Genomic DNA, 24,110 nt, shown 5'->3' with positions numbered 1-24,110 from the left:
CTGGGGTACTGCCCCCCCCACACACACACACCTTCCTTTGTGTCTGCCTGTGGGAAGCCTCCGAGGTGGAGGCGGCTATGGGGCTGCTGCCCTCCGCTCACCCGGTCTCGCCCCGCCCACCCCGTCTTTCCCCCTTTTGCTCCCGATGAGAGTTGAATCAACTTGCTCCCAAGCAAACTCCTCCAAATCCTCCTCTGCAAATGTTGAAGACCGATGTTCTCCAGACCTTGTCTGAATATGCAAATAGTAATATCCAAATATTCGCCAGGTATTGGACATGTGTATTTGACACCCTATGATATTTCATCTCCAGGTTCAATCTTCGCCAAAACATGAGTTGGTATTTAATACTTGATGACAGGCAGTGGACGAGGCTTCCGCTGTTGATCCCGGCCAAAATAAGGACAACCAAGGCATTCCAAGAAGCCTGAAGTACCCTGGACTGTGCGGTTGAAACTTCAGCTTCAAACCTGAATGGCCAGAATGCAAACACGTGTGTGTGTGTGTGTGTGTGTGTGCGCGCGTGTGTTGGTGGCGGGTGAGCGGTGTGTGTGTGTGTGTGTGTTAATTATTTGTGGACATTTGTTTCTTTCTGTGACTGTCTCCATTCATCCTTGGAGCCCAAGGCCTGGGAATTGCATCCCAGATCCGTTGTTTAAGCGACGCTGCGCAGGCGGATATTTGCACTTTTAATAGTTGCCACATTCAGAGAGCTCAGGGCAGATTGCAAGCAGATGGCAACGCCCCGTTAACGTCCAAGAAATGCTGAACGGCGACCTTGCTGCTCTTTGTTTTCCGGCTTTAGATATGATGGCTGGTAATTATCACTGTTTTGGTATAAGTTGTTGTCATTTTGTATTTTAGTGTTTCATTTTGTATTATTATTATTATTATTATTTATTTATATAGCACCATCAATGTACATGGTGCTGTACAGATAACACAGTAAATAGCAAGACCCTGCCGCATAGGCTTACAATCTAAGTTGTAGTAAACAATAAAGAGGGTAGGAGAATGCAAACAGGCACAGGGAAGTGTAAACAGGCACCGGGTAGGGTGAAGCTAACAGTATAGAGTCAGAACAAACTCAATATTTGAAGGCTATAGGGAAAAGAAAAGTTTTTAGCTGAGTTTTAAAAGCAGTGATTGAGTTTGTAGTTCTCAAGTGTTCTGGAAGAGCGTTCCAGGCATAAGGGGCAGCAGAAGAAAAAGGACGAAGCCGAGTAAGGGAAGTGGAGGTCCTTGGGCAGGCGAGAAGCATGGCATCAGAGGAGTGGAGAGCACGAGCGGGGCAATAGTGTGAGATGAGAGAGGAGAGATAGGCAGGAGCTAGACCGTGAAGAGCTTTGAAGGTCAGCAGGAGAAGTTTATATTGGATTCTGGAGTGAATTGGAAGCCAATGAAGAGATTTCAGAAGTGGAGTGACATGGTCAGAGCGGCGGGCCAAGAAGATGATCTTAGCGGCAGAGTGGTGGACAGAGACCAGCGGACTGATGTGAGACGAGGGAAGGCCAGAGAGAAGAAGGTTGCAGTAGTCCAACCGAGAGATAACCAGTGCGTGAACGAGAGTCTTGGCAGAAGAGACAGACAAAAATGGTCGAATCCTGGCAATATTATACAGGAAGAAACGACAGGATTTAGCTACTGCCTCGATGTGAGGAGTGAAGGAGAGCGAGGAGTCAAATATAAAGCCAAGATTACGAGCTTCCTTGACCGGAGTAAGCGTGACATCGTTGACAGTAAGAGATAATTTAGTAGCCTTCTGTGGGCGGCCTCAGGGGCCTCTTTAGCCAAAATGTGGCATGTGCCTTTAATGTTATGAATAAGTGCAACATCTCAGTCCGAAGCGAAGCCCAATAAGACGGCCTGCGTAAGAAAAGAAAAAGAGCCCCCTCCCACTCAGACACCCACAAATGGGCTCCTGCCCGCAAGGGTGGAGGTGCGCTCTTAAAAAGAGCCACAAGTCAGGCAGAAGCAAGTGGCTAGAAGCCTCTGGGAGGCTTGACTGCCGTTGACTCCCAATGGAAACCCTGGGGCAAATCACACACACACACACACACACACTTTCTCAGGCTAGTCTCCACATCTACAGATTGAGCAGAGGGCTCTTCACAGGGCAAAGATTCCAGAGATGGTAAAGTAAGCAAGCACAAAGGGCTCCTGCTTAGCCTGTGGGAGGCCCCCAGAGTCCCAGCCCCAAGGGACCCGGCAGCAGAAGATGGAGAAGAAACCCCCCACCGCCTACCCCCCCCCACACACACACAGTCCTCTCTCCCTGAGGCACGGGCAGGTTGCTGCCAGTCAGAGCAGGCAATACTTTGCTAGAGAAACAAAGCAGCTGACCTGGGAGGGAGCATCTTACTGTGTTCTTAAATGCTCACTGTTGCTTTGGTAGAACCCAGTGTGGCAGCGGGGGGGGGGGGGAGTGCATAACAGAAAAGACATTGCAATTTTTGCAATGTTTTGAAATACACATTTGAAATGTCAAGTTTTGAAGTGCTCTGTTTTGAACTTTAATTTAGAAAGACCCTTTTAAAAGGTAACTCTAAAGTCTTCTAGATACATTTTATGGCAAAAGCAAAGCAAAGAACCACCTTGACAAATTGAAAACTTTACGTTGCTTCCCCTCTCCCGCTCTTAACGCCACAACTGGGAGAGTAGTTGAAAACCTGGCGTTTCTCCGTGCATTTCAAAACGAACGTCATGGATCCAGAACACAGCGGGTGGGGAGGCAGCTGGGGGTTCAATCTGGAGCAGGAGAAGACATAACAGGGAAAGGGCTCTGAGAAGGATCTTGGAATTGTTGTAGATCGCAACAATTTAGGGAATAGAAACCAAATGCACAGTTACAAGATGGGGGACACTTGGCTCAGCAATACTACAAATGAGAAAGATCTTGGAATTGTTGTAGATCACAAGCTGAATAGGAGCCAACAGTGCGATATGGCTGCAAGAAAGGCAAATGCTATTTTGGGCTGCATTAATAGAAGTATAGGTTCCAAATCACGTGAGGTCCTGGTTCCTCTCTATTCGGCCCTGGTTAGGCCTCATCTAGAGTATTGCGTCCAGTTCTGGGCTCCACAATTCAAGAAGGACGCAGACAAGCTGGAGCGTGTTCAGAAGAGGGCAACCAGGATGATCAGAGGTCTAGAAACAAAGCCCTATGAAGAGAGACTGAAAGAACTGGGCATGTTTAGCCTGGAGAAGAGAAGATTGAGGGGAGACATGATAGCACTCTTCAAATACTTAAAAGGTTGTCACACAGAGGAGGGCCAGGATCTCTTCTCGATCCTCCCAGAGTGCAGGACACGGAATAACGGGCTCAAGTTAAAGGAAGCCAGATTCCAGCTGGACATCAGGGAAAACTTCCTGACTGTTAGAGCAGTACGACAATGGAACCAGTTACCTAGGGAGGTTGTGGGCTCTCCCACACTCGAGGCCTTCAAGAGGCAGCTGGACAACCATGTGTCAGGGATGCTTTAGGGTGGATTCCTGCATTGAGCAGGGGGTTGGACTCGATGGCCTTGTAGGCCCCTTCCAGCTCTGCTATTCTATGATTCTATGGGTCCTCCTTCCTGACACTCCTCTGAGCCTCCACAGCCTGCTTTTTAATGTTTAAAACAACAGTGTTCCAGCACATACACACTTTGGGGCAGAATATTTCATTTGCCCCTTTGAAGCTACTCTTAGCTAAAATTGTAATCCACAAGGATTTAAAAAAAAAAAAAGCCCAAAAAACCTATCAGGCTAAAGTAAGTCCATTTAGTGCAACACCCTCTTCCCCTCAGAGGCTGGCCAGCCAGCTGCTTCCACAAACCTCCTGAGCAGGGCGTGCTGCTTTCTTGAATCCTATTTTGAGGCCTCCTAAACACACAGAATTGACATGGGCCTTAGCTAGACCTGAGGTTTATCCCGGGGTCGTCCCTGCCTGCTTCCGGGATCCCCTGTGTGTCATTTACATGAACAGGGATGACCCCGGGATAAACCTTAGGTCTAGCTAAGGCCAGGGAAGCCATTGAAACCAAGGTCTTTCAGCGCTGATTTGCCTTTGAGTAGTTGAGCTGCAAAGGCCACCTTCTCTCGCTGCATTTCATGTTTTTCCTCAGCTGCCTGAGGTCCCAGGAGGTGTGCAAGGTTGCTTGAAAGTCTCTGTACAACACACATACATGCACACACATGGACACACACACAAACAGCCAGCTGGGTCAGGATTCCTTCTGGATCAGGTGCTGCCTGAACTTTCTCCCACCTTCCCCTGGAGGGTGGCAATGGCCTATATCCCTCCCGCCCACAAAGGCTGCTGTTCCATGGTCCTTGGCTTCCCGTGGCCAAATTTAGCAGGGGAGAGAGACACACCTATGCAGAGCAGCTGCAGCACCTGGCTGAGAAGGGGCCTGGGAGCCTCACTCGAGCCTTGCAGACACCAGGGACTCAAGTCCCACAGAGAGCAGCAAGCCTGCCAACACACACGAAGCGGGTCGCCTTTGCTGCCAGAAGCTTGGGACCCTCTGAGAAGCCTTCATCGAGACCTCACCACCAGGCTTTACTGGGTGGTAGGAGAGTGGACCGAGAGCAGTCATCACCATCATCATCATCGCTTTATCACCACAACTTGTACCCACCCAGTGCTTTGCCTAAATATTTATGTATGTATGTATGTATGTATTTCATTTCTATACCGCCCAATAGCCGGAGCGCTCTGGGCGGTTCACAAATATGAAAAGTACTTAACTTCTATTATCAAGCAGTATGTTCTGTTGGAATCTGAAACAGCCATTAGTTCAAGTCCATTGCATGGAGGGGGGAAATAACTGGGTCAATAGCCACTAAATGTAGGGCGTGTGTGTGTGTGTGTGTGTGTGTGTGTGTGTGTGTGTGTGTGTGTGTGTGTGCTGCTGTTGGTTCCACTTTTGCCTTTCACATATTGCCTGCTTTGGTCTTAGCAAACAATTTTTTGTGAACCGCCCAGGGAGCTTCGGCTATTTGACAGTATAAAACTGCAATAAATAAATAAATGTGCGTTCATAGGAACTAAAGGCCCTGTTCAAAGCTTGCAGCGGCTTCTGTCCAAAGTGTGGTGGGACGAAACGGGCTCTGCAGCACTCTCAGGCTGCAGCGGCCTGTCAGATACAAGGCTGAGAGCGAGAGACTAGCACTTCCAGAAGAGTAGAGAAGCGTAACGCTTTGGGGGGACCCCACAATGTGGAAGCCCAGCCCCCAAAACAGCCACGTGCACTGGCTCATCATGTGTGCCCAGAAGCACGACGTGGGTCAGATGGGCTGTTCTCCGGACGGCACAACTCAGCACAACTTGTCTCCAGACGGGAGGCGCTAGGCATGGCCAGCAGTCCTAGTGGGTGATGTACGCCCTGAGCAGCACAGAGAGACAAGCAAACTCCCTCGATCCAGAGAGGCCATCCTGGGCTGCCTGCTATGCTCTTCTTTGAGGCTGGGGGGAGCAGCTGGATCAGCCCGCCTCTGGTTGCACACACCACCGTGCACACATGCAAGTAAGAACACAGCTGGCTCTCTCTGCCAAGGTCCTTGAACATCTCAGCCGCCTGGAACATTCTGCCATATGGTAGCAAGACGAGGCGCCCATTCTGTGAACAGTTCAGCAGAAGAATCAGTCTGGAGGCTCTGTCTAAGGCAGCTTATTTGGTGCAAGTGGCAGAGGGGGGAGGATGGGGGACGGGACAGTCCTCTTTTCCTTTCCTCTCGCTGTATTTCTTCTGGCGAGTGCAGGCAAGGCCCAATGGAGGCAGACTAACCGCCTTTCACTAGCCTCCCACCCTCCCCATTTCTTGCTCACAATCCAAGATGGGGAAAGTCCAGGGACCCAAGAGACTGCCTCTAGTCTCCGGACCTTTCCAGCCAGGCTGATGAGTGGAGTGGTAGGTGGGTGAGGCCAGAGCAGGGGGCCAGGGGAGGCCCAGGGCCGAACTTGCCTCTCTTTCAAGGCCACCTTCTCTCGCTGTCTGGCACCTTCACAAGAGGAAAGGTCGCCTCTCTCTTTCATTTGCAACTTAAAACTTATTAAATCAGTGAGATGCATGGTTCAGGTCATGAAAGATTCCATTACGTCCTCAGGCTGAGAACTTTGCCATCTTTTTTCATGTCTCGTGAAGAGCAAAGGGTCCGGCCAGGCTGCTGCCCACGTCCCTGAAACGGAATTGGCGGAGAGACTCTGCATGAGGATTCTTGCACATGGATGCATTTTACACTTGAGCATGTTGGAATTTTGTTTAATGTGAAAATGATTTGGAGAGCAAGAACAGCTTGAAGAAATGCCACTCGGATGGCATGCAAATACATGCAAATAGGTTGGGAGGGTCTGCAAGGTGGATGCCCCAGCTCTGGTGATGCTGGCTCTGGCAAGCTGATGGTGGGCGTCCAGACCTTCCATTTTGCTCGGGTTCACTGAGGAAGTTCAGGTCTGGGCAGACGGCTTGCAGGACCTCAAGCTGAGCTGTGGGGAGACGCTGGCTGCTGCTGCTGCTGCTGCGGAAGCCCGTCACATCGTCCTCTCAGACAGCAGGAGGACCCTCCACCCTCCAGCCAGCCGGCCAACCCAAAGACCGGCTGCTCCTTTCACTAGGAAGCACATTGCCCGTCCGGGCTGTCATTCTAGGGCATCTGCTTTCTGTTCTTGGTGAGGCCGTTGAGCTGCCTGCTCATTCTCAAAACTGGTTGGCTGATGTTTAACTCTTCACTCACAGGGGCTTTTCCCTCCCTTTGGCTGATACTTTTACTTTTTACTAATGAGGTTGAATATTCTTCTGTATTTCCTGCGCTTTTTTCACTCTTAACGTGGCACTTTTAAAAAGCACGTCTCCTTTCCAGAAAAATGGGCAGGAAAAATTGTGAATCTGGTGGGGATTTTCCACTTTCTGTTCTGAACAGCAGCTGCCGTCCACCGCAAAGAAGCTGCTTCTGACGTTTGTGTGAGTTTGTGTGTGTGCAAGCGCACGTGCGTGGATGCAGTGCCTGCACACATGTCAACTTGGTGCCCTGTAGTCCACCAGGGTGCCGTCAGTCAGCCCGACATCTTGACAATCTAACCCATGCAGGGGACTGAAGAGAGGCTCAAGTTGGTTGTGATGAACAAAGTGCCCACACACCCACACCCCGCCTTACGTGGCAGCATGTCTAACGGTGCCCAGGCGGGGCCTTCCCTACTGGAAGCCTGCTTCTGGCGGCACTGGTGGCAGATTGCAAGGAGCTCCGGAGCCCTTTGGCATCCCCAGGGAGGCCCTGCTAGTGAGCAGGGGAGGGCGTGTGTGGAGGGAGTGGGGCTGCATCACAGGCTCTACATTTGCAGTGCCAGCTGCCAGCTGCCTGCCTCAGCTTCCTCATGCAGCCCTGGACCCCACTCTGCCCCCCTGCCCCCCCGCCCCCTCATCCTGCACTTCCCAGCCCTTCTGGCAGCCTCTTCCTCCTGCCCAGCCACCCGCCTCTGCACCTTGGGCGCACCGCGCGCACTTGGCACTGACACGGTGTTGTCGAGGAGACACAGGAGGGGAAATCTGCAATTTAATTAGCACTAAAAGGCTTCCAAATGCATTTAGTCCCGGGTGTCACGGCAGACATCCCTCTGCCATATGTTTCTGGGGCTGTGATGTGCTGATGGCGGAGCGGGATGGTTTTGTGAATAAAGGGAGAAACATGCTCTTTGGGGCTGTGGCCGTACGGCTTGGCCAGGGCTTTGGAGTCCGCATGACTGAATGGCACAATCTGGACTCCATGGCCTTATAGGCCCCATCCAACTCTACGATTCTATGATTCTGTGGCTCAGATGACTTCTGCATTATAAGACGCTTCACCTGCAGAGCAGGCTGTGCAGAACAGCAGCCGTTGTCTTCCGTTGGCAGCAGCAGCAGCTGCAACCCAGGGCTTGTCACTCCCCCGTACTCAGAGGCTAGTAGGAAGGGATGCAGCCCCTCCCCCCATCTCTGCTCTCTTGCACAAGTCCTTAGCCTTTTGCACCCCCTCCCTCCTCAGCTCTGCTCCTCCCACTGCCCTGATGCAATCAGGTTCACACAATCACAGAAGGGGAGACAAGCCATAGTGGCTTCCCCCCACCAATGCCAGTTGCATGCTGGGGGCAGTTGTATAATTACCCTCAGCAGCGTGGCTTGTCATGTTGTGTGAACCCAGCCAGGGTGGGTTCTTACCATGGTTAACAAGCCACCCATAACCCATGGTTCACAGGTGCTGGGGGGTGTTATTATTAGGGCTGTGCTCCACTCTGCTTCGGTTCGTAGAAGCGATAGTGGAGCAGCCTGTTTTGCCTCCGAAAAAGGCAGAGACGGATCAGGTCGGGGGAGCTGCGGATTGAGATGAAGCAGATCAAGACAAAATGAATCCTTCGCCTTGATCTGGAGCTCCAAAAGAAAGGTAAGTGTGGGGGGAGGGGGGCTTACCTGGCACCACCGCAGTCCATGTGGCGACGGCGGCAGAGCCAGGTAAGGGGCAGGGGGAGAGGGGGGCTTAACTGCCTCCGTTGCAGTCCGCCGGTGGCTTCAACTGAGGCCCAGGCCTCAACTGGTCTTCCGTTTTGAGGCCTGGGCCTCAGTTGAAGCCGTCGCCGGACCGTGAGGGAGGCAGATAAGTGGCGCGGGGAGGGGGCCTTACCTGGCTCTGCCACCCACCGCTGCTCTGGTCCATGCAGCAGTGGATGGTGGAGCCAGGTAAGGGGGGAGGCGGACTTATTCACCCCCCATTTTGTCCCCCCTTCCCCACTTACCTGCCGTCCTCTGTGGAGTCAAGTAAGTGGGGAAGGGGGCAAAATGGCGGGCAAATCACAATCCGACCCTTTGGATCTCGCTCCGGGATCTGATCTGGAGCAGGTCGGGGGAGGGTCGGATCAGTGCGAACCGGTTCGGGCCTGATCCAAAAGTTCCGGATTAGGTCTCGAAGCGGTTCAGGGGCCTGGTGCACAGCCCTAATTATTATGCCATTTCTCACTTGCACTCTTTGGACCAGACCAGGGCCTGTGATGCTACCACAAAGAGCTCCACTACTTCCCAGAATGCCCCACTGAATCCAACCCCTCCCCCCTTGATCCTGGCCTCCTTCTGGCTTTGCTGATGCCTCTTTGCAAAGAACTGCAGGCTCCTTTGATGTCCCCTGTGCAGAAGGTTGCAGTGGCCAGTCAGGTGCCTTTAGGAAGCCCACAAGCAGGACATGAAGGCACCGAGGGGCCCCTCCCTCCCATGGTTTGCCCTCACACACACACCCCGTGGCCAATAGCTGTGCCTGTCCCTCTCCTCCACAACACTCATGACTTTATCAATGGCCCTTTATCATGTCCTCTTAAGGCAGGACATGTGGAAGAGCCCTTGACCGTACAGCTCAGCTCCACACAGAGCTGGCTTGCTCCCCAGGTGCTGTGGGCTTCAGGGCCTGCCCCACCCTTCTTTCTAGAAGATGATTAGCACTGCACTCCTCCCAGGGCTGGGCAATGGATGCAGCAGAAGCCAGAGTCATGGCTTTGGGAGCGTGGCCAGGATCCGTTGATTGTCTGGCACCAGCAGGGCAGGAAGCACCGTACAAGGCAAGGAAGGAGTTTGGGCCCAGGTATCGGAAGGTCATGAAGCCTGGGGAAGACGTGCCTCACCACAAGCACTGTTAGAATTTCTGCCTCTGACTTCAGTGGTTAAAAAGCCATTTTCTAGTTCTGTTGGTTGCAGAACCATTTTTAGAATCAATACTGCAGGGTGGGTGGGTGGATCTCTCAGCTGGCTGCCTTCCTCCGAGCTGTGTGTGTCTGTCTGCCTGCCTGGTGCTCATAGGTGGGGCCCTCTGACCGGTTTGCCCTCACTGATGGCCGGTGCCAGTGACTTTACCATCCTTCCCTGGCCCAGATTCCCTTTGTGCATCCCTGGGCACCACCGCACAGGGCTTCTCTCTCTCTCTCTCTCTCTCTCTGCCAATGCAAAGCGTTTCTCCTGGCATCCGCCTTTGCTCCTTGTTCTGTTATAACCCCCAGGCTGCAGCAGTGGGCATCAGAAGGCATTTGATTGTGTCCATTGGGCCGTGCCAGCCAAGGGACAGCGCAGGACAACAACCATTCCATTGGATGATTACAAACAGCTGTGGCAGGGAGGGGCATTTCCCTTACTGGATGTATTACACCTGGTTTGCACTTTGGGAGAGCCCAGCCTGATTCCACAGATTGTGTGATGCTGGTGGTATAGTGTGGCCCTAATCCACACACCAGGCAGGACGTAGCACTATGAAAGCAGTATGTGAAAGGCAGGAGCCACACGACTGCTTTAGAGCGGTATTGAAGTGCACGGACAACTGTTGGGGCACGTACCACAGACCGCTTTCATACCGCTACGTCCTGCTTGGTGTAGATGAGGCCACTGCCACACGCCTTGGAGGTGCGCTTGTGGATTTGATTTGATGCTCGCCCCCCCCCCACCTCGCAAGCTGCCGTCTCTGCTGAAGACCTAGTCACTGAACCATCTTTCATTTCAGTTGTTGTTTCTGTTTAAATGCCTGCTTAGCCTTGGGAGAGATGTTATATAGAAAGCTCTTTCATGTTCTCATTCTGATTTAATTTTTGATCGTCTAGTGGTTTACAGGGGGGAAAGCATTGGCATTCTTGGTTGTGATGACAACCATAAGTTGAAAACGTTGTTCTGTGCATTCTGCAGCAGTGAGGAGCTGCTCTGAAAGGCAAACCGGAACGAAGCATCTGCCTGGAGATGCAAACACAATCTCTCCCTCGTTCGGCAGGACGTGCAGCGCAGCCCACGCCATGCACCCAGCTCTTCAAGCTGCCCGGCCCCTGCTGGCAGGACCAAGGCCCACTTGCCCACCTCCGGAGCGGGAGGGGGCATCGCTGAACCACATCCTAGATCTACAGGTGCTTCGTACAGCATGTGGGGTTCTTTCGCAACAAAGAACAAGCAGGCATTTGAACCACACATAGGCCCTTTCTACGCCTACGGGTGTAGAGGGAGGGAGAGGGGGCGATCCCAGACTTACCTGCTTTCAGGATCATCGCCCTCAGTTCACATGGGCCGCGTGACGTCATGTGTGTCACACCCGTCATGGCCACCATTTCTTTTAAAGGGAAAGCGCTGGAGTGCACTCGAGCGCCAGTGAAAATTAAGGTTAAAAAAAAAAAGCCCCGACCCCACTCCCCACCCCACCCCCAAGGGCTCTGGACTCCCCCCGTCCCAGCTCCTTCCCACTGATGATCCTGGCTACTCGCGGGGAAGAGGGAAGATGCTGGGACGGTCACCCACACCCCCGCGGTCCTCAGGATTGTCCTGGGACCGCAGGTAAAACCATGATAACTGAGGTCTCAGTTTTCCCGGGGAAATGGAGGGATCATCGCTCCCTGCTCCCGGGATACCCTATGTGTCATTTGGATGCACAGGGATGATCCAGGGATCATAGAATCATAGAATAGCAGAGTTGGAAGGGGCCTACAAGGCCATCAAGTCCAACCCTCAAAAATGATCCCTCGAAAAATGGATAGTGTAGAAAGGGCCATAGCCCAGATGCCCTGGAAGTCAGAAAGCAAGAGATGCTTATGCTTTTTGTTCAGTCAACACACAAGACTCAGACGGTCGTCTTAGATGTGCATCGTAGGTGTGCGCAGGGGGTGTGCCGGGGGTGCCGTGCGTACTCCCCAGCCGGGCAGGCTGCTCACAGGTGCTCCCTGCTCAGCCAGGGCTCCTTCCTCCCACAGTATGAGATGGCAGAGACAAGCAGCAGTGCTGGGAGGCACACGGCATTCGGGCCGCTTCTCGTGGGGTCCATCGCTGCCGAGGTGAGCTCGGCCCTAGCCAAGCCGCAAGCGCCATCACAGCTGTAGCTGCTGCTGCTGCTGCTGCAGTGCTCCAGTCCGGCCTCCCCACCTCAGCTGCAGGGAGGGGATGAAGCCCCAGCCCCTCTCGCAGAGCAGGATGGGCGAGGAGGACAGGGCGACTCGCCAGCAACACCACAAGGGGGACTGGTAAGAGATTTCCCTTCTCTCTCTTACTCTCCCCCTTTCTCTTGCCCCACAGAATCAGCATCAATGAGACCTCGCTTGGCAATGGGGCTCCCCTAGCAGCACTGCCACCTGCGCCTCATGAGGGCCCAGGGGTTGCAGCAGCATTGCCAGGCGCCAGTGGGGAGGAGGGGGCCATGGAAGCAACCCTCTTCCATACCCCCCACCCCTCCGGCCACCCATTCGTTCCATCATACTTAAATGTGATGTGATTGAGGAAAGTCCATACCTCGACATCTCATTCTCTAACACAGGAGGATGAAGAAACCTTAATCCGTTTTGGTCAGTTTGGGTTAGTTCATTATCTGGTTAAAGATAAAAGATCACGACAATTGACTGTATCTTTGTATATGCCTGGTTATCACCACAGCAACATTTTGGTATTTTGTGTCTCATTTTTTAAGTTTGTAGTTTTAAGTAAAGTTTAGTTGTTAATTTTTTTTAAAAAAAAAGTCGAGTTCAGTTTTCATTTCTTTCATTTGTTTGTTTAGCGTCTGGAAATCCAAGCATCCGTCTGGGCCACGAAAGGAAGACGGGTCGGTGGGAAGGAGTTTCCCCTTCGCAGATGTCAGCAATTCTCAGATTGGGGAAACAGGAGTCGAGGATTTCCCAGTAGCAGCCAGGAACTGATGGATGTTTGATGGATACAAACCGCATTTGCTTGCAAGGCTATAAAGGCCCCGGGGAGGGCAAGCCACAGACCCCTCTCACGTGTCAGCGTGCGGTCTGAAAGTGGAGAGCCGTCAGTGGCCTCGGGGAGGTTCACAAGCGAAGCATGATGGGAACAGCCCTTCGCTGTAGTTAGCTGCACCGTCTGACAGACTGAGCTCTCCTGCTTCTGAGCACAGAGGCTGTGCTTTTAGGCTATCTTCACAGCTTAATCCCGGTTTGCAAAGTAAATGCCTTTGACCAGCTGGTTCGGACGTGGGGGTGGAGGGGGAGCACACACATTCTTTGGGATCAGGGATCCAAGAGTTGTTGACAGTTCCCCTGAAGCACACTGCACTGATGTTTGTGTGGATTCTGTGGGATTTGAGGCAAAATGTGTGTAGCAGTAGCAGTGGAAGGGGGAGGCCCACGAAAGGGCGAGGGAAAGAGGAGGCCCTGGTCCAGGAGAGGTTGCGCTCCGATCCGGTGCCACTGAGCCCTCGAGGCCGCCGTTGTAGCAAGGGAGGGCAAAGCAAACAGGGCCGCGTGTCCCTCCCTGGTAACGCAGCAGTGCAGTGCCAAGCCCTGGAGAGGGAGTGTGGACAAGGCCTATCCATCAACCTCCCGCTCCCTGCTTTGCCCACGATTTACTGCCCTGTTTACTGCTGCCCGCTCTCGGGGGCTGCATAGATCAGGACACGCGGCCCTTGTTAACATGGCTCCACAGAAAGATTCGTGCTACCCCCACCCCCACCCCGCAAGGCAACAAAAGAAGCTCCTATTTGCTGCAGCGCAATGACATATTTCACCAGCAAACGAGTGAGGATGGGAAGAAGCAGCCGCCGCAGCAAAGTGCTCGCTTCGCACCCAGCTGTAGCCGATCATGTAGGAGGCCAGGAGTGCGCAGCCCTGCGCAGAATCTGGCCCCAACGTGCAGGGTGGGTGGGTGTTGAGCCTGCTTGGAAGCCGATGGCTCTAAGACCTCACCTGCCAGTGCCAATGTGAGGCCGGCTGTGGCTATTCATTGGTGCCTGTGTACACCGGTTGCTGGGGAACATGGTCGGGAGAGTGCTGCTGCCCTCATGTCCTACTTGGGGATTCCCCATGGCCTGTCGGTTGGCCACTGGGTGAACAGAATACTAAACTAGATGGTCCTTGGTCTGATCCAACGTGACTCTTCTTATGTGCTTATAAGACACGCACTCTGCACCTGCTTATAGGTGATTTGGATCTGCAGCACTGGCTTACACCTGTCTCACAATCCAGGGTGCTCCAAACAATGCCCTCCATGGTCAACTCTGAATCCATAGAAAGGTTTACAGGGTGAGGCGGGGGGGGGGTAGCCCTAACCCTAACCCTGCAGCCCCACAGGAAATCTCAGGCCACTCATGTGGCAGAGTCAGCAAGAGATTGAAAGCCACTGGAGGGCTTGTTACCCTAATTCTGGAATCCCAGTCCACTGGATTCCCCAGTGCCTGAGTTGCTCCAGGAAGAGCCACAACGCAGTGGCTGAGCGTGGCCCTGGGGCGCAGAAGCCTCGGGTTCCATTCTCGGCATCCCATAGAATCATACAGTTGGTGCTGGGGGGCTTGAAGGCCTTACAGCCCAACACCCTGCTCATGGCTGAAAATGCAGCGCTACAGCAGCAGCAGCAGCAGCAGCAACAACACACACACACACACACGCACACATGCACACACACCACCAGGTAAGGCATGAAACCCCAGAGAGCCCGCTGCCGGCTGGTGTACTCAGTTAGGGTGACCCTATAGAAAGGAGGACCGGCTCCTGTATCTTTAACTGTTGCATAGCAAAGGGAATTTCAGCAGGTGTCATTTGTATATATGGGGAACCTGGTGAAATTCCCTCTTCACCACCATAGTTAAAGTGCAGGAGCTATACTAGAGTGACCAGATTTAAAAGAGGGCAGGGCACCTGCAGCTTTCACTGTTGTGATGACGAGGGAATTTCACCAGGTTCCCCATATATACAAACGACACCTGCTGAAATTCCCTTTTCAATACAACTGTTAAAGACACAGGAGCCCGGTCCTCCTTTCCATAGGGTCAGCCTAACTCAGTACACCAATGGCCTGACTGGGTGTAAGAGCACCTTCTGGGCTCCCTGTATTAGGGAAGGGCTTTTGGCCACTGTCAATGCACTTCCACAGCATGCGGACAGTTCCCGGCTCAATCCCCGGCGCAGCACCTCCAGGTAGGTCTGGCAAAGGACCCTCCCTGAGCCCCTGGGGAGCCACGAATCAGTGCAGCCAGCTCAACATGGCAACGGGCAGCTGCTCCCAATGCCCACTGGTGCTGGGCCACGCTCCTTTTTGCTTTTATTTATTTGATAACATAAATGGCTGGGGCTGAATCAACCGTGGATGCAATCATTCTTGTCTTGCGCATCTAATCGTGTTCTATCTGAATAGGTCAATTATAAACAATGTGCAAGTGCCCTTTAAATTACTGCTAACTACTCCAAATCCCCAGGAAGTGGGTGGGCTATGGATTCCATGAATCATCGCTGGAGGATGCTGCCATCACACCATTCTGCTGGCGAGGTAGACACGGCAAGAGGGTTGGCATAAATGGGGGCAGGGAGCGCTTTCCAAAAGCTTTGACAAAGTTTGCTAAGAGTTACACTGGGGTTAGACTGAGAACTGGATAAAAAACAAACAGCAGCAACAACCAGGAAGCGATGCTGCACTTGGTAAGAAAATGCTCGAAATTTGGCAAACATTTCAAATTTGCAGAAGAATATAAGCAGAGCCCTGAAGGTGGATCAGTGCAATGGTCCACCTAGTCCAGCATCTGTCCTGTATGGCTGAATCAGGCTCAGCATTAGGGCAAACTGAGGAGCATCCCAAAGTCAAGTCAATAAACAGGCAAACAGGTCACGTACAGAGGTATCAGTCCAGGAAGAGAGCAGTTCAAGGCAGGAGTACTCAATTAAAGGCACAGTATTCCCAGGCAAGCGAGTGTGTTCCAGATGAAATCTCTGAGGCACGGCCGAGGGTGAGCAGTCAAACACAAATGCCATGCAAGAATCAGAGTCAAGCAGGCACCCAGAAGCAATGCAGTTAGGTCACAGCGCAAGATCAAGGATCCAGGACACGGGAGCCAAAAGGGGGACACGTGGCGAGACTGAAGCGGAAGGCTTGCGTGGCCTGCGCTCCCAGAGCCCCCCACCCCCCCAGGCTCAGCTGCAATTCAGGCTTCTGGCTTTTCTCTATGGGAATGGAAGAGGCCCATTTTCAGAGCTTCCTTTAACCTCCTTAACACACAGTAACCAGGTTTGCGTGTTTGCCAAGCAGTCCTGCCCATGGGTGAAGCCAGCCCTTGAAGCAGGCAAATCAGCTCCAGTTTCCAGTTCAATATATGCCTTTATTAAAGAACCAGCAGAGAAAAGTTGAGAAATAATCGGTTGCTTTTAAAATAAAATGCAACATGAATCAAGCTCACTAAACGTCACTTATCAGAATCCTAAGAATAACCCACCAAAGCAGCCTTCAGGTGGGGCAGTGAGTTATTCTTAGGATCTTGATAAATAATTGCATTTTGATGAGGCCCACTTGGGACTCTGGACAATGGATGGGTTTTTTTCCCCTTGACATTCTAGCAACAACCTGAAGGAGGCAAGAAAAACATTTCATACTCAAGTACCATATTTCTTCGATTGTAAGACACCGATTGTAAGACGCACACTAATTTCAGTACCACCACAGGGAAAAAAAACCCTAAAACACACCCGTGATTCTAAGACACACCCCGTTTTTAGAGCTGTTTATATGGGGAAAAGGTGTGTTTTAGAATTGAAGAAATACGGTATTTGTAGAGGGCTGGGCAGCTCCCAGAAAGAGAAAATTCAAACGGACCACTTATACCAAGCAGCCCACTGGTCCACCTGGCCTCATATTACCTCATCTGATAGGCGCCACCTCCCCTAAGGTCTCAAGCTGAAGAGGCCTTTCCCATCCTCACTATTGGGATCCTTCTCGGCAGGTATCCTGGACCGGTTCACACAATAAAATAAGCCATCATGGGCTGTTGTAAGGTTATTTGAAGGTTGTTTAACCCTCCAGCAAGCCATGTCGCTCTGGGTTCAAATGACAAGATAAGCTGTGGGCAGGTGGTGATTGTACATATCACGCCCAGCATGCACTGTGGCTCACAACAAGTCATCATGGCTTCAATAAGCCGAAGTAGCTTGTTTTGATTGTGGGATCACTGGGAATTGAGCCCAGGCATTCCTGCATGCAAATTTGCAAAGTGTGGGTTTTGCAACAGAGCAATGGCTCCACCCCTGCTGGGCTCTTGTAGCCTCAAATACTGGAGCACTGGAGTGTCCAGAGAGTTTTCATGTGAATACACAACTACCATATTTGCAGGGGACAATTGGTATGCTCTAAACCAGAACTTGAAGACAGGTCAAAAATGGGCACCCGTCACCACCCTGCCCTCCATCTGTACTGAGCCTGGTGCTGAACAGACTCTGCTTCAGCTGGGCAGTCCCTCCCTCTTCCCCAAAGGACGCTTGCGCATCATGTCCAAGAGAAAAGGTACAGTGGGGGTTAAGTGGCTGGAATCCCCATCTCAGGCAGCCTGGACTGGAGGGATCCCCCGCCACCGCCACCGCCACCGCACCGCAAGCCAAGTGAAAACTCACAGCTAAGATGGAGGCGCTTGGCCAGCCGCACGCAAAAGACGCCCCGCGCCATCTTATTCTGCCTTCCTTGGCAAAGAGGCCTCCGAATGCTGCCTTCTGGTTTTGCACACTCCAGCAAAATTAGCATTGCCTACTGATGTAACATGGCATGATTTAATGAAGCCACACAAAGGCAACCTGTAGGCCCTTCCCCAGGAGGAAGGAAGCGTGCAGAGATCGTCAGCAGAGATTGTCACAAAACATGCCAGAGACAGAGGCAGGGTGGGGGAGAGACTCGGAAGGAAGGGAAAGGGGGGGGAGCACAGCACTGAGACATTCGCCAGTAGAAATGCAGCCCCAAATGTCCTCTGGCGCAGCTGATGCTCCTGCCCTGGCCTCCGTCTTCGTCAGGACAGAAGGGAGGGGGTTTCTGGACGTGGTGGAGCTGGACCTGGCTGCTTCACGGCCGTCCTCCCGGCTACCTCCGTGAGTGACGGAGCGTGGCTCAGGGGCTGGGGCTCACAGAGAGATCCAGCCACTTCACTCCTCACAGCTGGAGCCCCCTTGATGCTCCTCACTGGGCAGCATGGCCCACACACCCAGCCCTGACTGGGGTCCCAGCCCCACGCTGCCTGCCACTCGGATAATTCCCCTGGGACAACAAGGTCCGTTCATTGGATGGGGCGGCGTGGGAGGTGGGAAGGAGGAGAGCTCTTGCCCTGAGCACAGTCAGCATCTGAGGCAGGGGGAGGTCTTCAGGGTCTCCCCCTACAAACACCGATTAGACCAGACTGAGTCAATCGTCATCACTAACTCTGGGCACTTCACTGTGGAGAGAGTCCTTACCGGGACGCCTGAGAGCAACATCTCCCTTCCCCGCCCCCCCCGTGCCATCTGCCGCTCCCACCCCCTTGCAAGGTAGGCTAGAGAGAGAGAGATTTCTGTGCCTGCCCTCCCCATAACACTCATGAACAGCAATTTAACCTGAGCCTCCCCAAACACCCCCTCAAACCAGCCAGGATCCCAGATCAGAATCAAGTTTGCCCCACATTCAGACCCCCTCCCCGCCTGCCCCTAGTGGGCCCCCGCCCCTCCCCTCTCCTCTCTCTGGCCACGCAGTGCAGACTGTCAGCGACATTCCCTTGTCTATGACCCCCTCACAGGTTCCCGCACTCAGACCCAGCTCCAGGACTGAGTCCTCTGGAAGGCTGCTGGAAGCTCCAGGGCCTCCCTCCGCTCTTCCTCGCCTGGCCTCCTCTCCCCTGCCAGGACTCGGAGTCCCTGAAGGCGCTTGGTTCCGATCCCTCGGAGAGTGGGAGCGTGCCCTGCAGAGACATTCTGATCTGCGCGCAATCTGAGCAATCCAAAGCAAACAGCACCTGAAGGCAGATGGGATTCGATCTGACCTGATATTAAAAAGTCAGCAGAGCTTTTTAAAAAGCTATTTAATCTAAACATCCCCTGCAGATCAATAGAGATAATGTTAGGAAGGGTCCCCCAGGCACCAGGCTGCCTCCGCACAGCAGTGAGACCTCTCCACTGGGCTGTTCTTTTCCCAGCACCAATGGAGTGGGACCACATGGCTCCTTCTGAGATTGGGTTGCTGGCGGTGCAGCAAGGGCGGGGGGAGTGTAAGCAGGGTGGGGGATGGGCCCTTAAAGGTGGGGGTCACACGATGAGCTCTGAGGGCAGGAGCTTGGAATACCTCCTGGAGGCTGCAACCTGCCCAGCACAGTCTGGGAAGCTGCCCTGCATGAAGAGACTCCAAAGAGCAAAGGGGCAGAGAATCATCTGCCTCCTTTGGCTCAGGGACTGGAGGGGGGGGGTCCAGGGTGGGCTGGAGGCCAGCTGGGATGGCTGCCACATCCCCCTTGGACCTCATGAGGAGCCTCTTCCCTCAAAACTGGCCTCCTCCAATGTGGTGCCTTTCTGATGTGTTGGACTACCACCCCCATCATTCCCAGCCGGTATGGTGCACCAGGCCCAGCCCAAACAGGCACCAGTCTCAAAAAGGCCGCCCTCCCCATGGCCAGATTAGACCCTTCATTGCATCACTCAGCCAACATCTGGTGGGAAGCTCAGCCTAAACGTTCGTTTCCATGTGGAATCTTTTAAAGCTCATCCTGCAGCCCCCCACCTCTCTGAAATATGTATGTGCTGTGGGGGGAACCTGTTTTACCATCTCTGTGGCTTTCTTCAAGATCATGGTGCTCAAAAATGAACACAGGACTCCAAGTGTGGCTGTTTGGGTACAGATTCCATTTAGTTTTCTATCTCTACATATTGGTTTGGATCCAGCCGGAGGCACACGCAATTGGGCTGGTGAAAGTGGGCTTTCCGCCCCCTGCCATCTCTATGGCAGCCCTCCAGCCCCCTGAACATTCTCCAGAGGATCAGGGGACCTTGTTGAATGGGGTGGGCTGTGGTGAGGGGGATGGGGAAACCCTGAAAATTGGGAGGCTGCACCTCCCGAGAACGGAACCCTTCTACCAACAGCAGGCAGATCCTGGATGCATTCTACAATCTAGGGTAGCTCTCCACAGGATCATGAAGGGTTCTGGAGCCCTCTGATCAGCAAATCTCCAGAGATGGGAATTCACTTTCCCTGCTGACTGAAGAACAGCAGGAGGAAGAACAGGTACCAAATAACAGGGTTTGTTCCAACACAACACTCTAAAACAGGGCTGAGTAGAGCTGAACGTAGACAGTTCTGAACAAAAGCAACAATTAGCGCTCCCATTTTACAGATGAGGAACACTGAGGCTGGGAGAGGAGCAATTTGCCCAAAGTCAGCTATTGCAGAGATTCTATTTCCCTTGTCATTTCTTTGGCTTTTGTTAAAAGTATTGGGCGCCCGGAACCCCTGGAGATGGCCTGCAAATCTCTCACGAGACCTATCAGGACACCTGATCTACCTTCTGCCCACCCCAGGGCTGCGGAATGGGGCCTGCTCAGTGCCTGCCTACACTCCAGAATGGGCTGATGGCCTCATGCCCCTGCTGCTGCCGCTGCTGCCGCTGCCATGGGTGTGCAGCCCCGCCCTCCATGTAACTGATTTCCATACAGACGTTTCGCTTTGGTGGGTCTGCACCACTTCATGGAGTTGTTTTGCCATTTGCTGCTGCTGCTGCCCGCTTTCTTGGGCCTTGCCGTGGCTCTCAGTGTTTATTGCTGGTCCGGTTTTTGTTTTCAATCCCTTTGAGTTCTTCTGAAAGAACAAGCAGCATGTACACTTTCAAACAGACATGCCGATTTGTGGGGTTTTTTTGGCCTGTTCGCTGCAATCCTTGCAGCTCTTCCCACTTTGCGTCATTCACACGCTGGAGAAACGCACGAGTCCCTTCCTTTATCCAATTCATTAATAAAGAAAATTGGATAACACAGGAGAATTCCCCGGAATATTTCTTGCTGACCAGCTGCATTTACAGTTCTTGTTAGAGAAAATAAATGCTCCTGACTGTTGTGTCCTTTTTCTCAGAGCAGTTTCTTTGAGTCCACATTTTCTCAAGCTTTCTTGGAAGGAGGGCATGTGGGAGTCGATCAGCTCTGGCTGAAGTCTAGTTGACAGAATAGATGGCCGTGCCCTCGTCAACTAGGCCAGTGGCTTTATCAACCAAGCAGCCCACCAGGCCTGGTCTAGCGGAGTTCATCTGCCCGATTCCTCCAGGGCCCCATGCAAATGAATCGTTTCATTGCTTGCTCTAACGGCTTCGCGCCCTGCCATTCCCAGAGTCCTTTACTGTGCAGACGCCTTCGCCATCCTGCCCTCAGAATTTGCAAGGGTGGCCCCAGCAGGCACACCCCTGGATCCAGTCCTGGCCTGGATATCATCTACCATCTATAGATACGCCAGTTGCTGGGGAACGTGGTTGGGAGGGTGCTGCTGCACCGTGTCCTGCTTGGCTTGGGGATCCCTGGTCGACAATTGGTTGGTCACCGTGGCAACACTGTGCTGCTTCGTCTGACCCAGTCTCGCGGCTCTTCTCATGTTCTTATCACCCTCTAACTATTGACCATGCTGGCTGGGGCTGATTTGAGTTGTAGGCAAAAACATGTGGAGGGCCACCAGTCACTCATCCCTGCACAGGATGATCCTTCCACTTATCACAGAATCATACAATAGCAGAGTTGGAAGGGGCCTACAAGGCCATCGAGTCCAATCCCCTGCTCAATGCAGGAATCCACCCTAAAGCATCCCTGACAGAGGGTTGTCCAGCTGCCTCTTGAAGGCCTCTAGTGTGGGAGAGCCCACAACCTCCCAAGGTAACTGATTCCATTGTCGTACTGCTCTAACAGTCAGGAAGTTTTTCCTGATGTCCAGCTGGAATCTGGCTTCTTTTAACTTGAGCCCGTTATTCCGTGTCCTGCACTCTGGGAGGATCGAGAAGAGATCCTGGCCCTCCTCTGTGTGACAACCTTTTAAGTATTTGAAGAGTGCTCTCACGTCTCCCCTCAACCTTCTCTTTCCCAGTTCTTTCAGTCTCTCTTCATAGGGCTTTGTTTCCAGACCCCTGATCATCCTCGTTGCACTCTTCTGAACACGCTCCAGATTGTCTGCGTCCTTCTTGAATTGTGGAGCCCAGAACTGGACGCAATACTCTAGATGAGGCCTAACCAGGGCCGAATAGAGAGGAACCAGTACCTCACGTGATTTGGAAGCTAGACTTCTATTACTTCCAAATCACGTGAGGTTCATTATCAACTTCTGGTTCATTATTTTTGAACTAAATCAGGGGTTGGCGGTAGGGGTGGGCTCTCTGCCCTGGAATTATCTGGTAACTGCAAACATCCGTGGAGCACTCGATCTTCCGGAGCAGAGATTTGCCGCTTCCAAACCCACTGGTTACTATCAGAGCAGAGACGTGCCCAATCAGAGCCTCTAAAGTGTCCGGAATTATCCTACTCTCCGTGTGCCTGTGTCTCAATTGAACAGCTCCATATTTGGAAGGCACAGAGTGGGGTGAGGGGTAGCTTTGTCATTGACTTCTGAAGCAAACCAGTTAGGAATAGCCAGGTGGAACCAGTTACCTAGGGAGGTTGTGGGCTCTCCCACACTAGAGGCCTTCAAGAGGCAGCTGGACAACCATCTGTCAGGGATGCTTTAGTGTGGATTCCTGCATTGAGCAGGGGGTTGGACTCAATGGCCTTGTCGGCCCCTTCCAACTCTGCTATTCTATGATTCTATGATTCTAACGCTGACCGTGTTCTTCTCCAACCACATTGTTTGGGGGAAACAGTAACTGGCTGCTGATTCTGGCCTTGGGTTTGTGTGGGGAGGGGAAGAGAGCACATTTCTGCTCAGACACATAGAAGTCAATCATCCACATTTCCACAATGTGAAAGTGCTGCTGGGCAGGTGGGCTGACATGGTGAGTGAGAAAGCTTCTACACCTGAGTCAGGCACAGGCAGGCTCTTTATTTCAGTGGCTGGGCTTCCTGTTCTGAGGGGGAGGGCTCCCTCCAATAGATCTGGAGGGCACCAGGTTGGAGAAGGCTGAAGTTTTGTTTGTTTTTTTGTAAAAATCAAGGCATGAATGGATCTGATTCAAAGTTGGCATGACTAAAGCCCTCCTTAGAAGCTATCACATTGCCATGTTTCATCTCTTTATCTATAAAAATTATGCAGATGTAAGCATTTTTGTTAACTTCCATTTAAAAATTCCTTAAAAATCAAACCATGGACCGATCTCATTCAAACTCAACAAGGCTAAAGCCCTCCTTAAGAGCTATCACTGTGCCAAGTTTTTATCTCTTTACCTTTAAAAATGAGGGAGCTGTAAGCATTTCTGTTAATACCAGTTACCAAATACTGAACGGTTCTTCGATGGGTAATTCAACAAGGTGGAGAGAGGGGAGCAGCTCCGAAATCGAGGCAGAGAATCACCTCCACAGAGCTCCAGATTGAATTTCAAGGCAGAGAAGACCCATTTTGCACACCCCTAGTTGGCAGACACATGAGTCGTCCCCCCTGCACCCCCCTCCCATGCACACACAGCTGAGATTTATTATTTGGAAAAGATGCCCATTGGAGCCCCTGGACAGGAATGCCTTTAGAGGTAAACAAGCCCTGACCACCGTCCCCACTTCACCCCCTCCTTGAGCAGGAGGCCCAGATCCCATGTGTGGCAGGCGCTGGGGGGACTTGCAGGCTGCTGAAGCCTTTGCCAGGCTCTTGGCCCAGGGTCAACTGCTCATGGGGATGGATCCATCCAGTCACCGCACCGTCTCCCGCCTTGCTGGGCCTGGGCTGCAGTCAAATGCGATTAATCAGCCCCAGGGCTGAATTGGACAGCAGGGCATGCTTTTACATTAAGGTGACCGGAGTTTTCCCTTTTGCCCCCAAATTATGCCATTATGCAGAAGGGAGGGCTTTCGTGCCAGGCTCCTCAAGAATAGCACAGGCAAATAATGCACACAGGGCAGGGAAGATGGGCAGAAGGAAGCAGAGAGATGGCACCCTAGCAGCAGCAGCAGCAGCTGTGCTTCAAGGTCCTCAAAGCAGGGCAGAGGGGGGCAGAGGGAGGGGGAGAGGCAGGGAAGGCTCTATTCCCACCCACCCCACACACACCAGCCATCCAGAGGCTTCATGGATGTACAGCCTGAGCTGCCTTGCTGGTAACACCCCACAACTGAGGCAGTGGAGAATAGCAGAGCCTCGGGATGGATCCCAAATCAGCCAGCCAGCCTCCTCCTCCTCTTCAGCTGCTCAAGGGAATGCCACACCGGAAGCAATGCGCCACCAGCAGCACTGCCCCCAAAGAGGGCATGCGTTTGGACAGAATTTGCATATGGTGATTTATAT

General features: G+C 52.6%; 1 protein-coding gene across 1 annotated transcript in view; it reads right to left on the bottom strand.

Moving 5' to 3' along the window:
• Window positions 1-11,065, bottom strand: part of LOC134403922 (collagen alpha-1(I) chain-like) — a 51,875-nt gene extending 40,810 nt beyond the window's left edge. The window contains exons 1-4 of the mRNA XM_063134465.1: window positions 10,999-11,065; window positions 8,747-8,840; window positions 6,400-6,501; window positions 2,617-2,748 (exon numbers count right to left, since the gene is read on the bottom strand). Of these exons, the coding sequence (XP_062990535.1) occupies window positions 2,617-2,748; window positions 6,400-6,501; window positions 8,747-8,840; window positions 10,999-11,065 (395 nt within the window). The remainder of the gene's footprint in view (window positions 1-2,616; window positions 2,749-6,399; window positions 6,502-8,746; window positions 8,841-10,998) is intronic.
• Between the last annotated feature and the right edge of the window lie 13,045 nt (window positions 11,066-24,110).

The sequence above is a fragment of the Elgaria multicarinata genome, chromosome 9 (assembly GCF_023053635.1).
Source record: "Elgaria multicarinata webbii isolate HBS135686 ecotype San Diego chromosome 9, rElgMul1.1.pri, whole genome shotgun sequence".
Lineage (NCBI taxonomy): Eukaryota > Metazoa > Chordata > Lepidosauria > Squamata > Anguidae > Elgaria > Elgaria multicarinata.
This window is presented reverse-complemented; position numbering and strand designations above follow the sequence as displayed.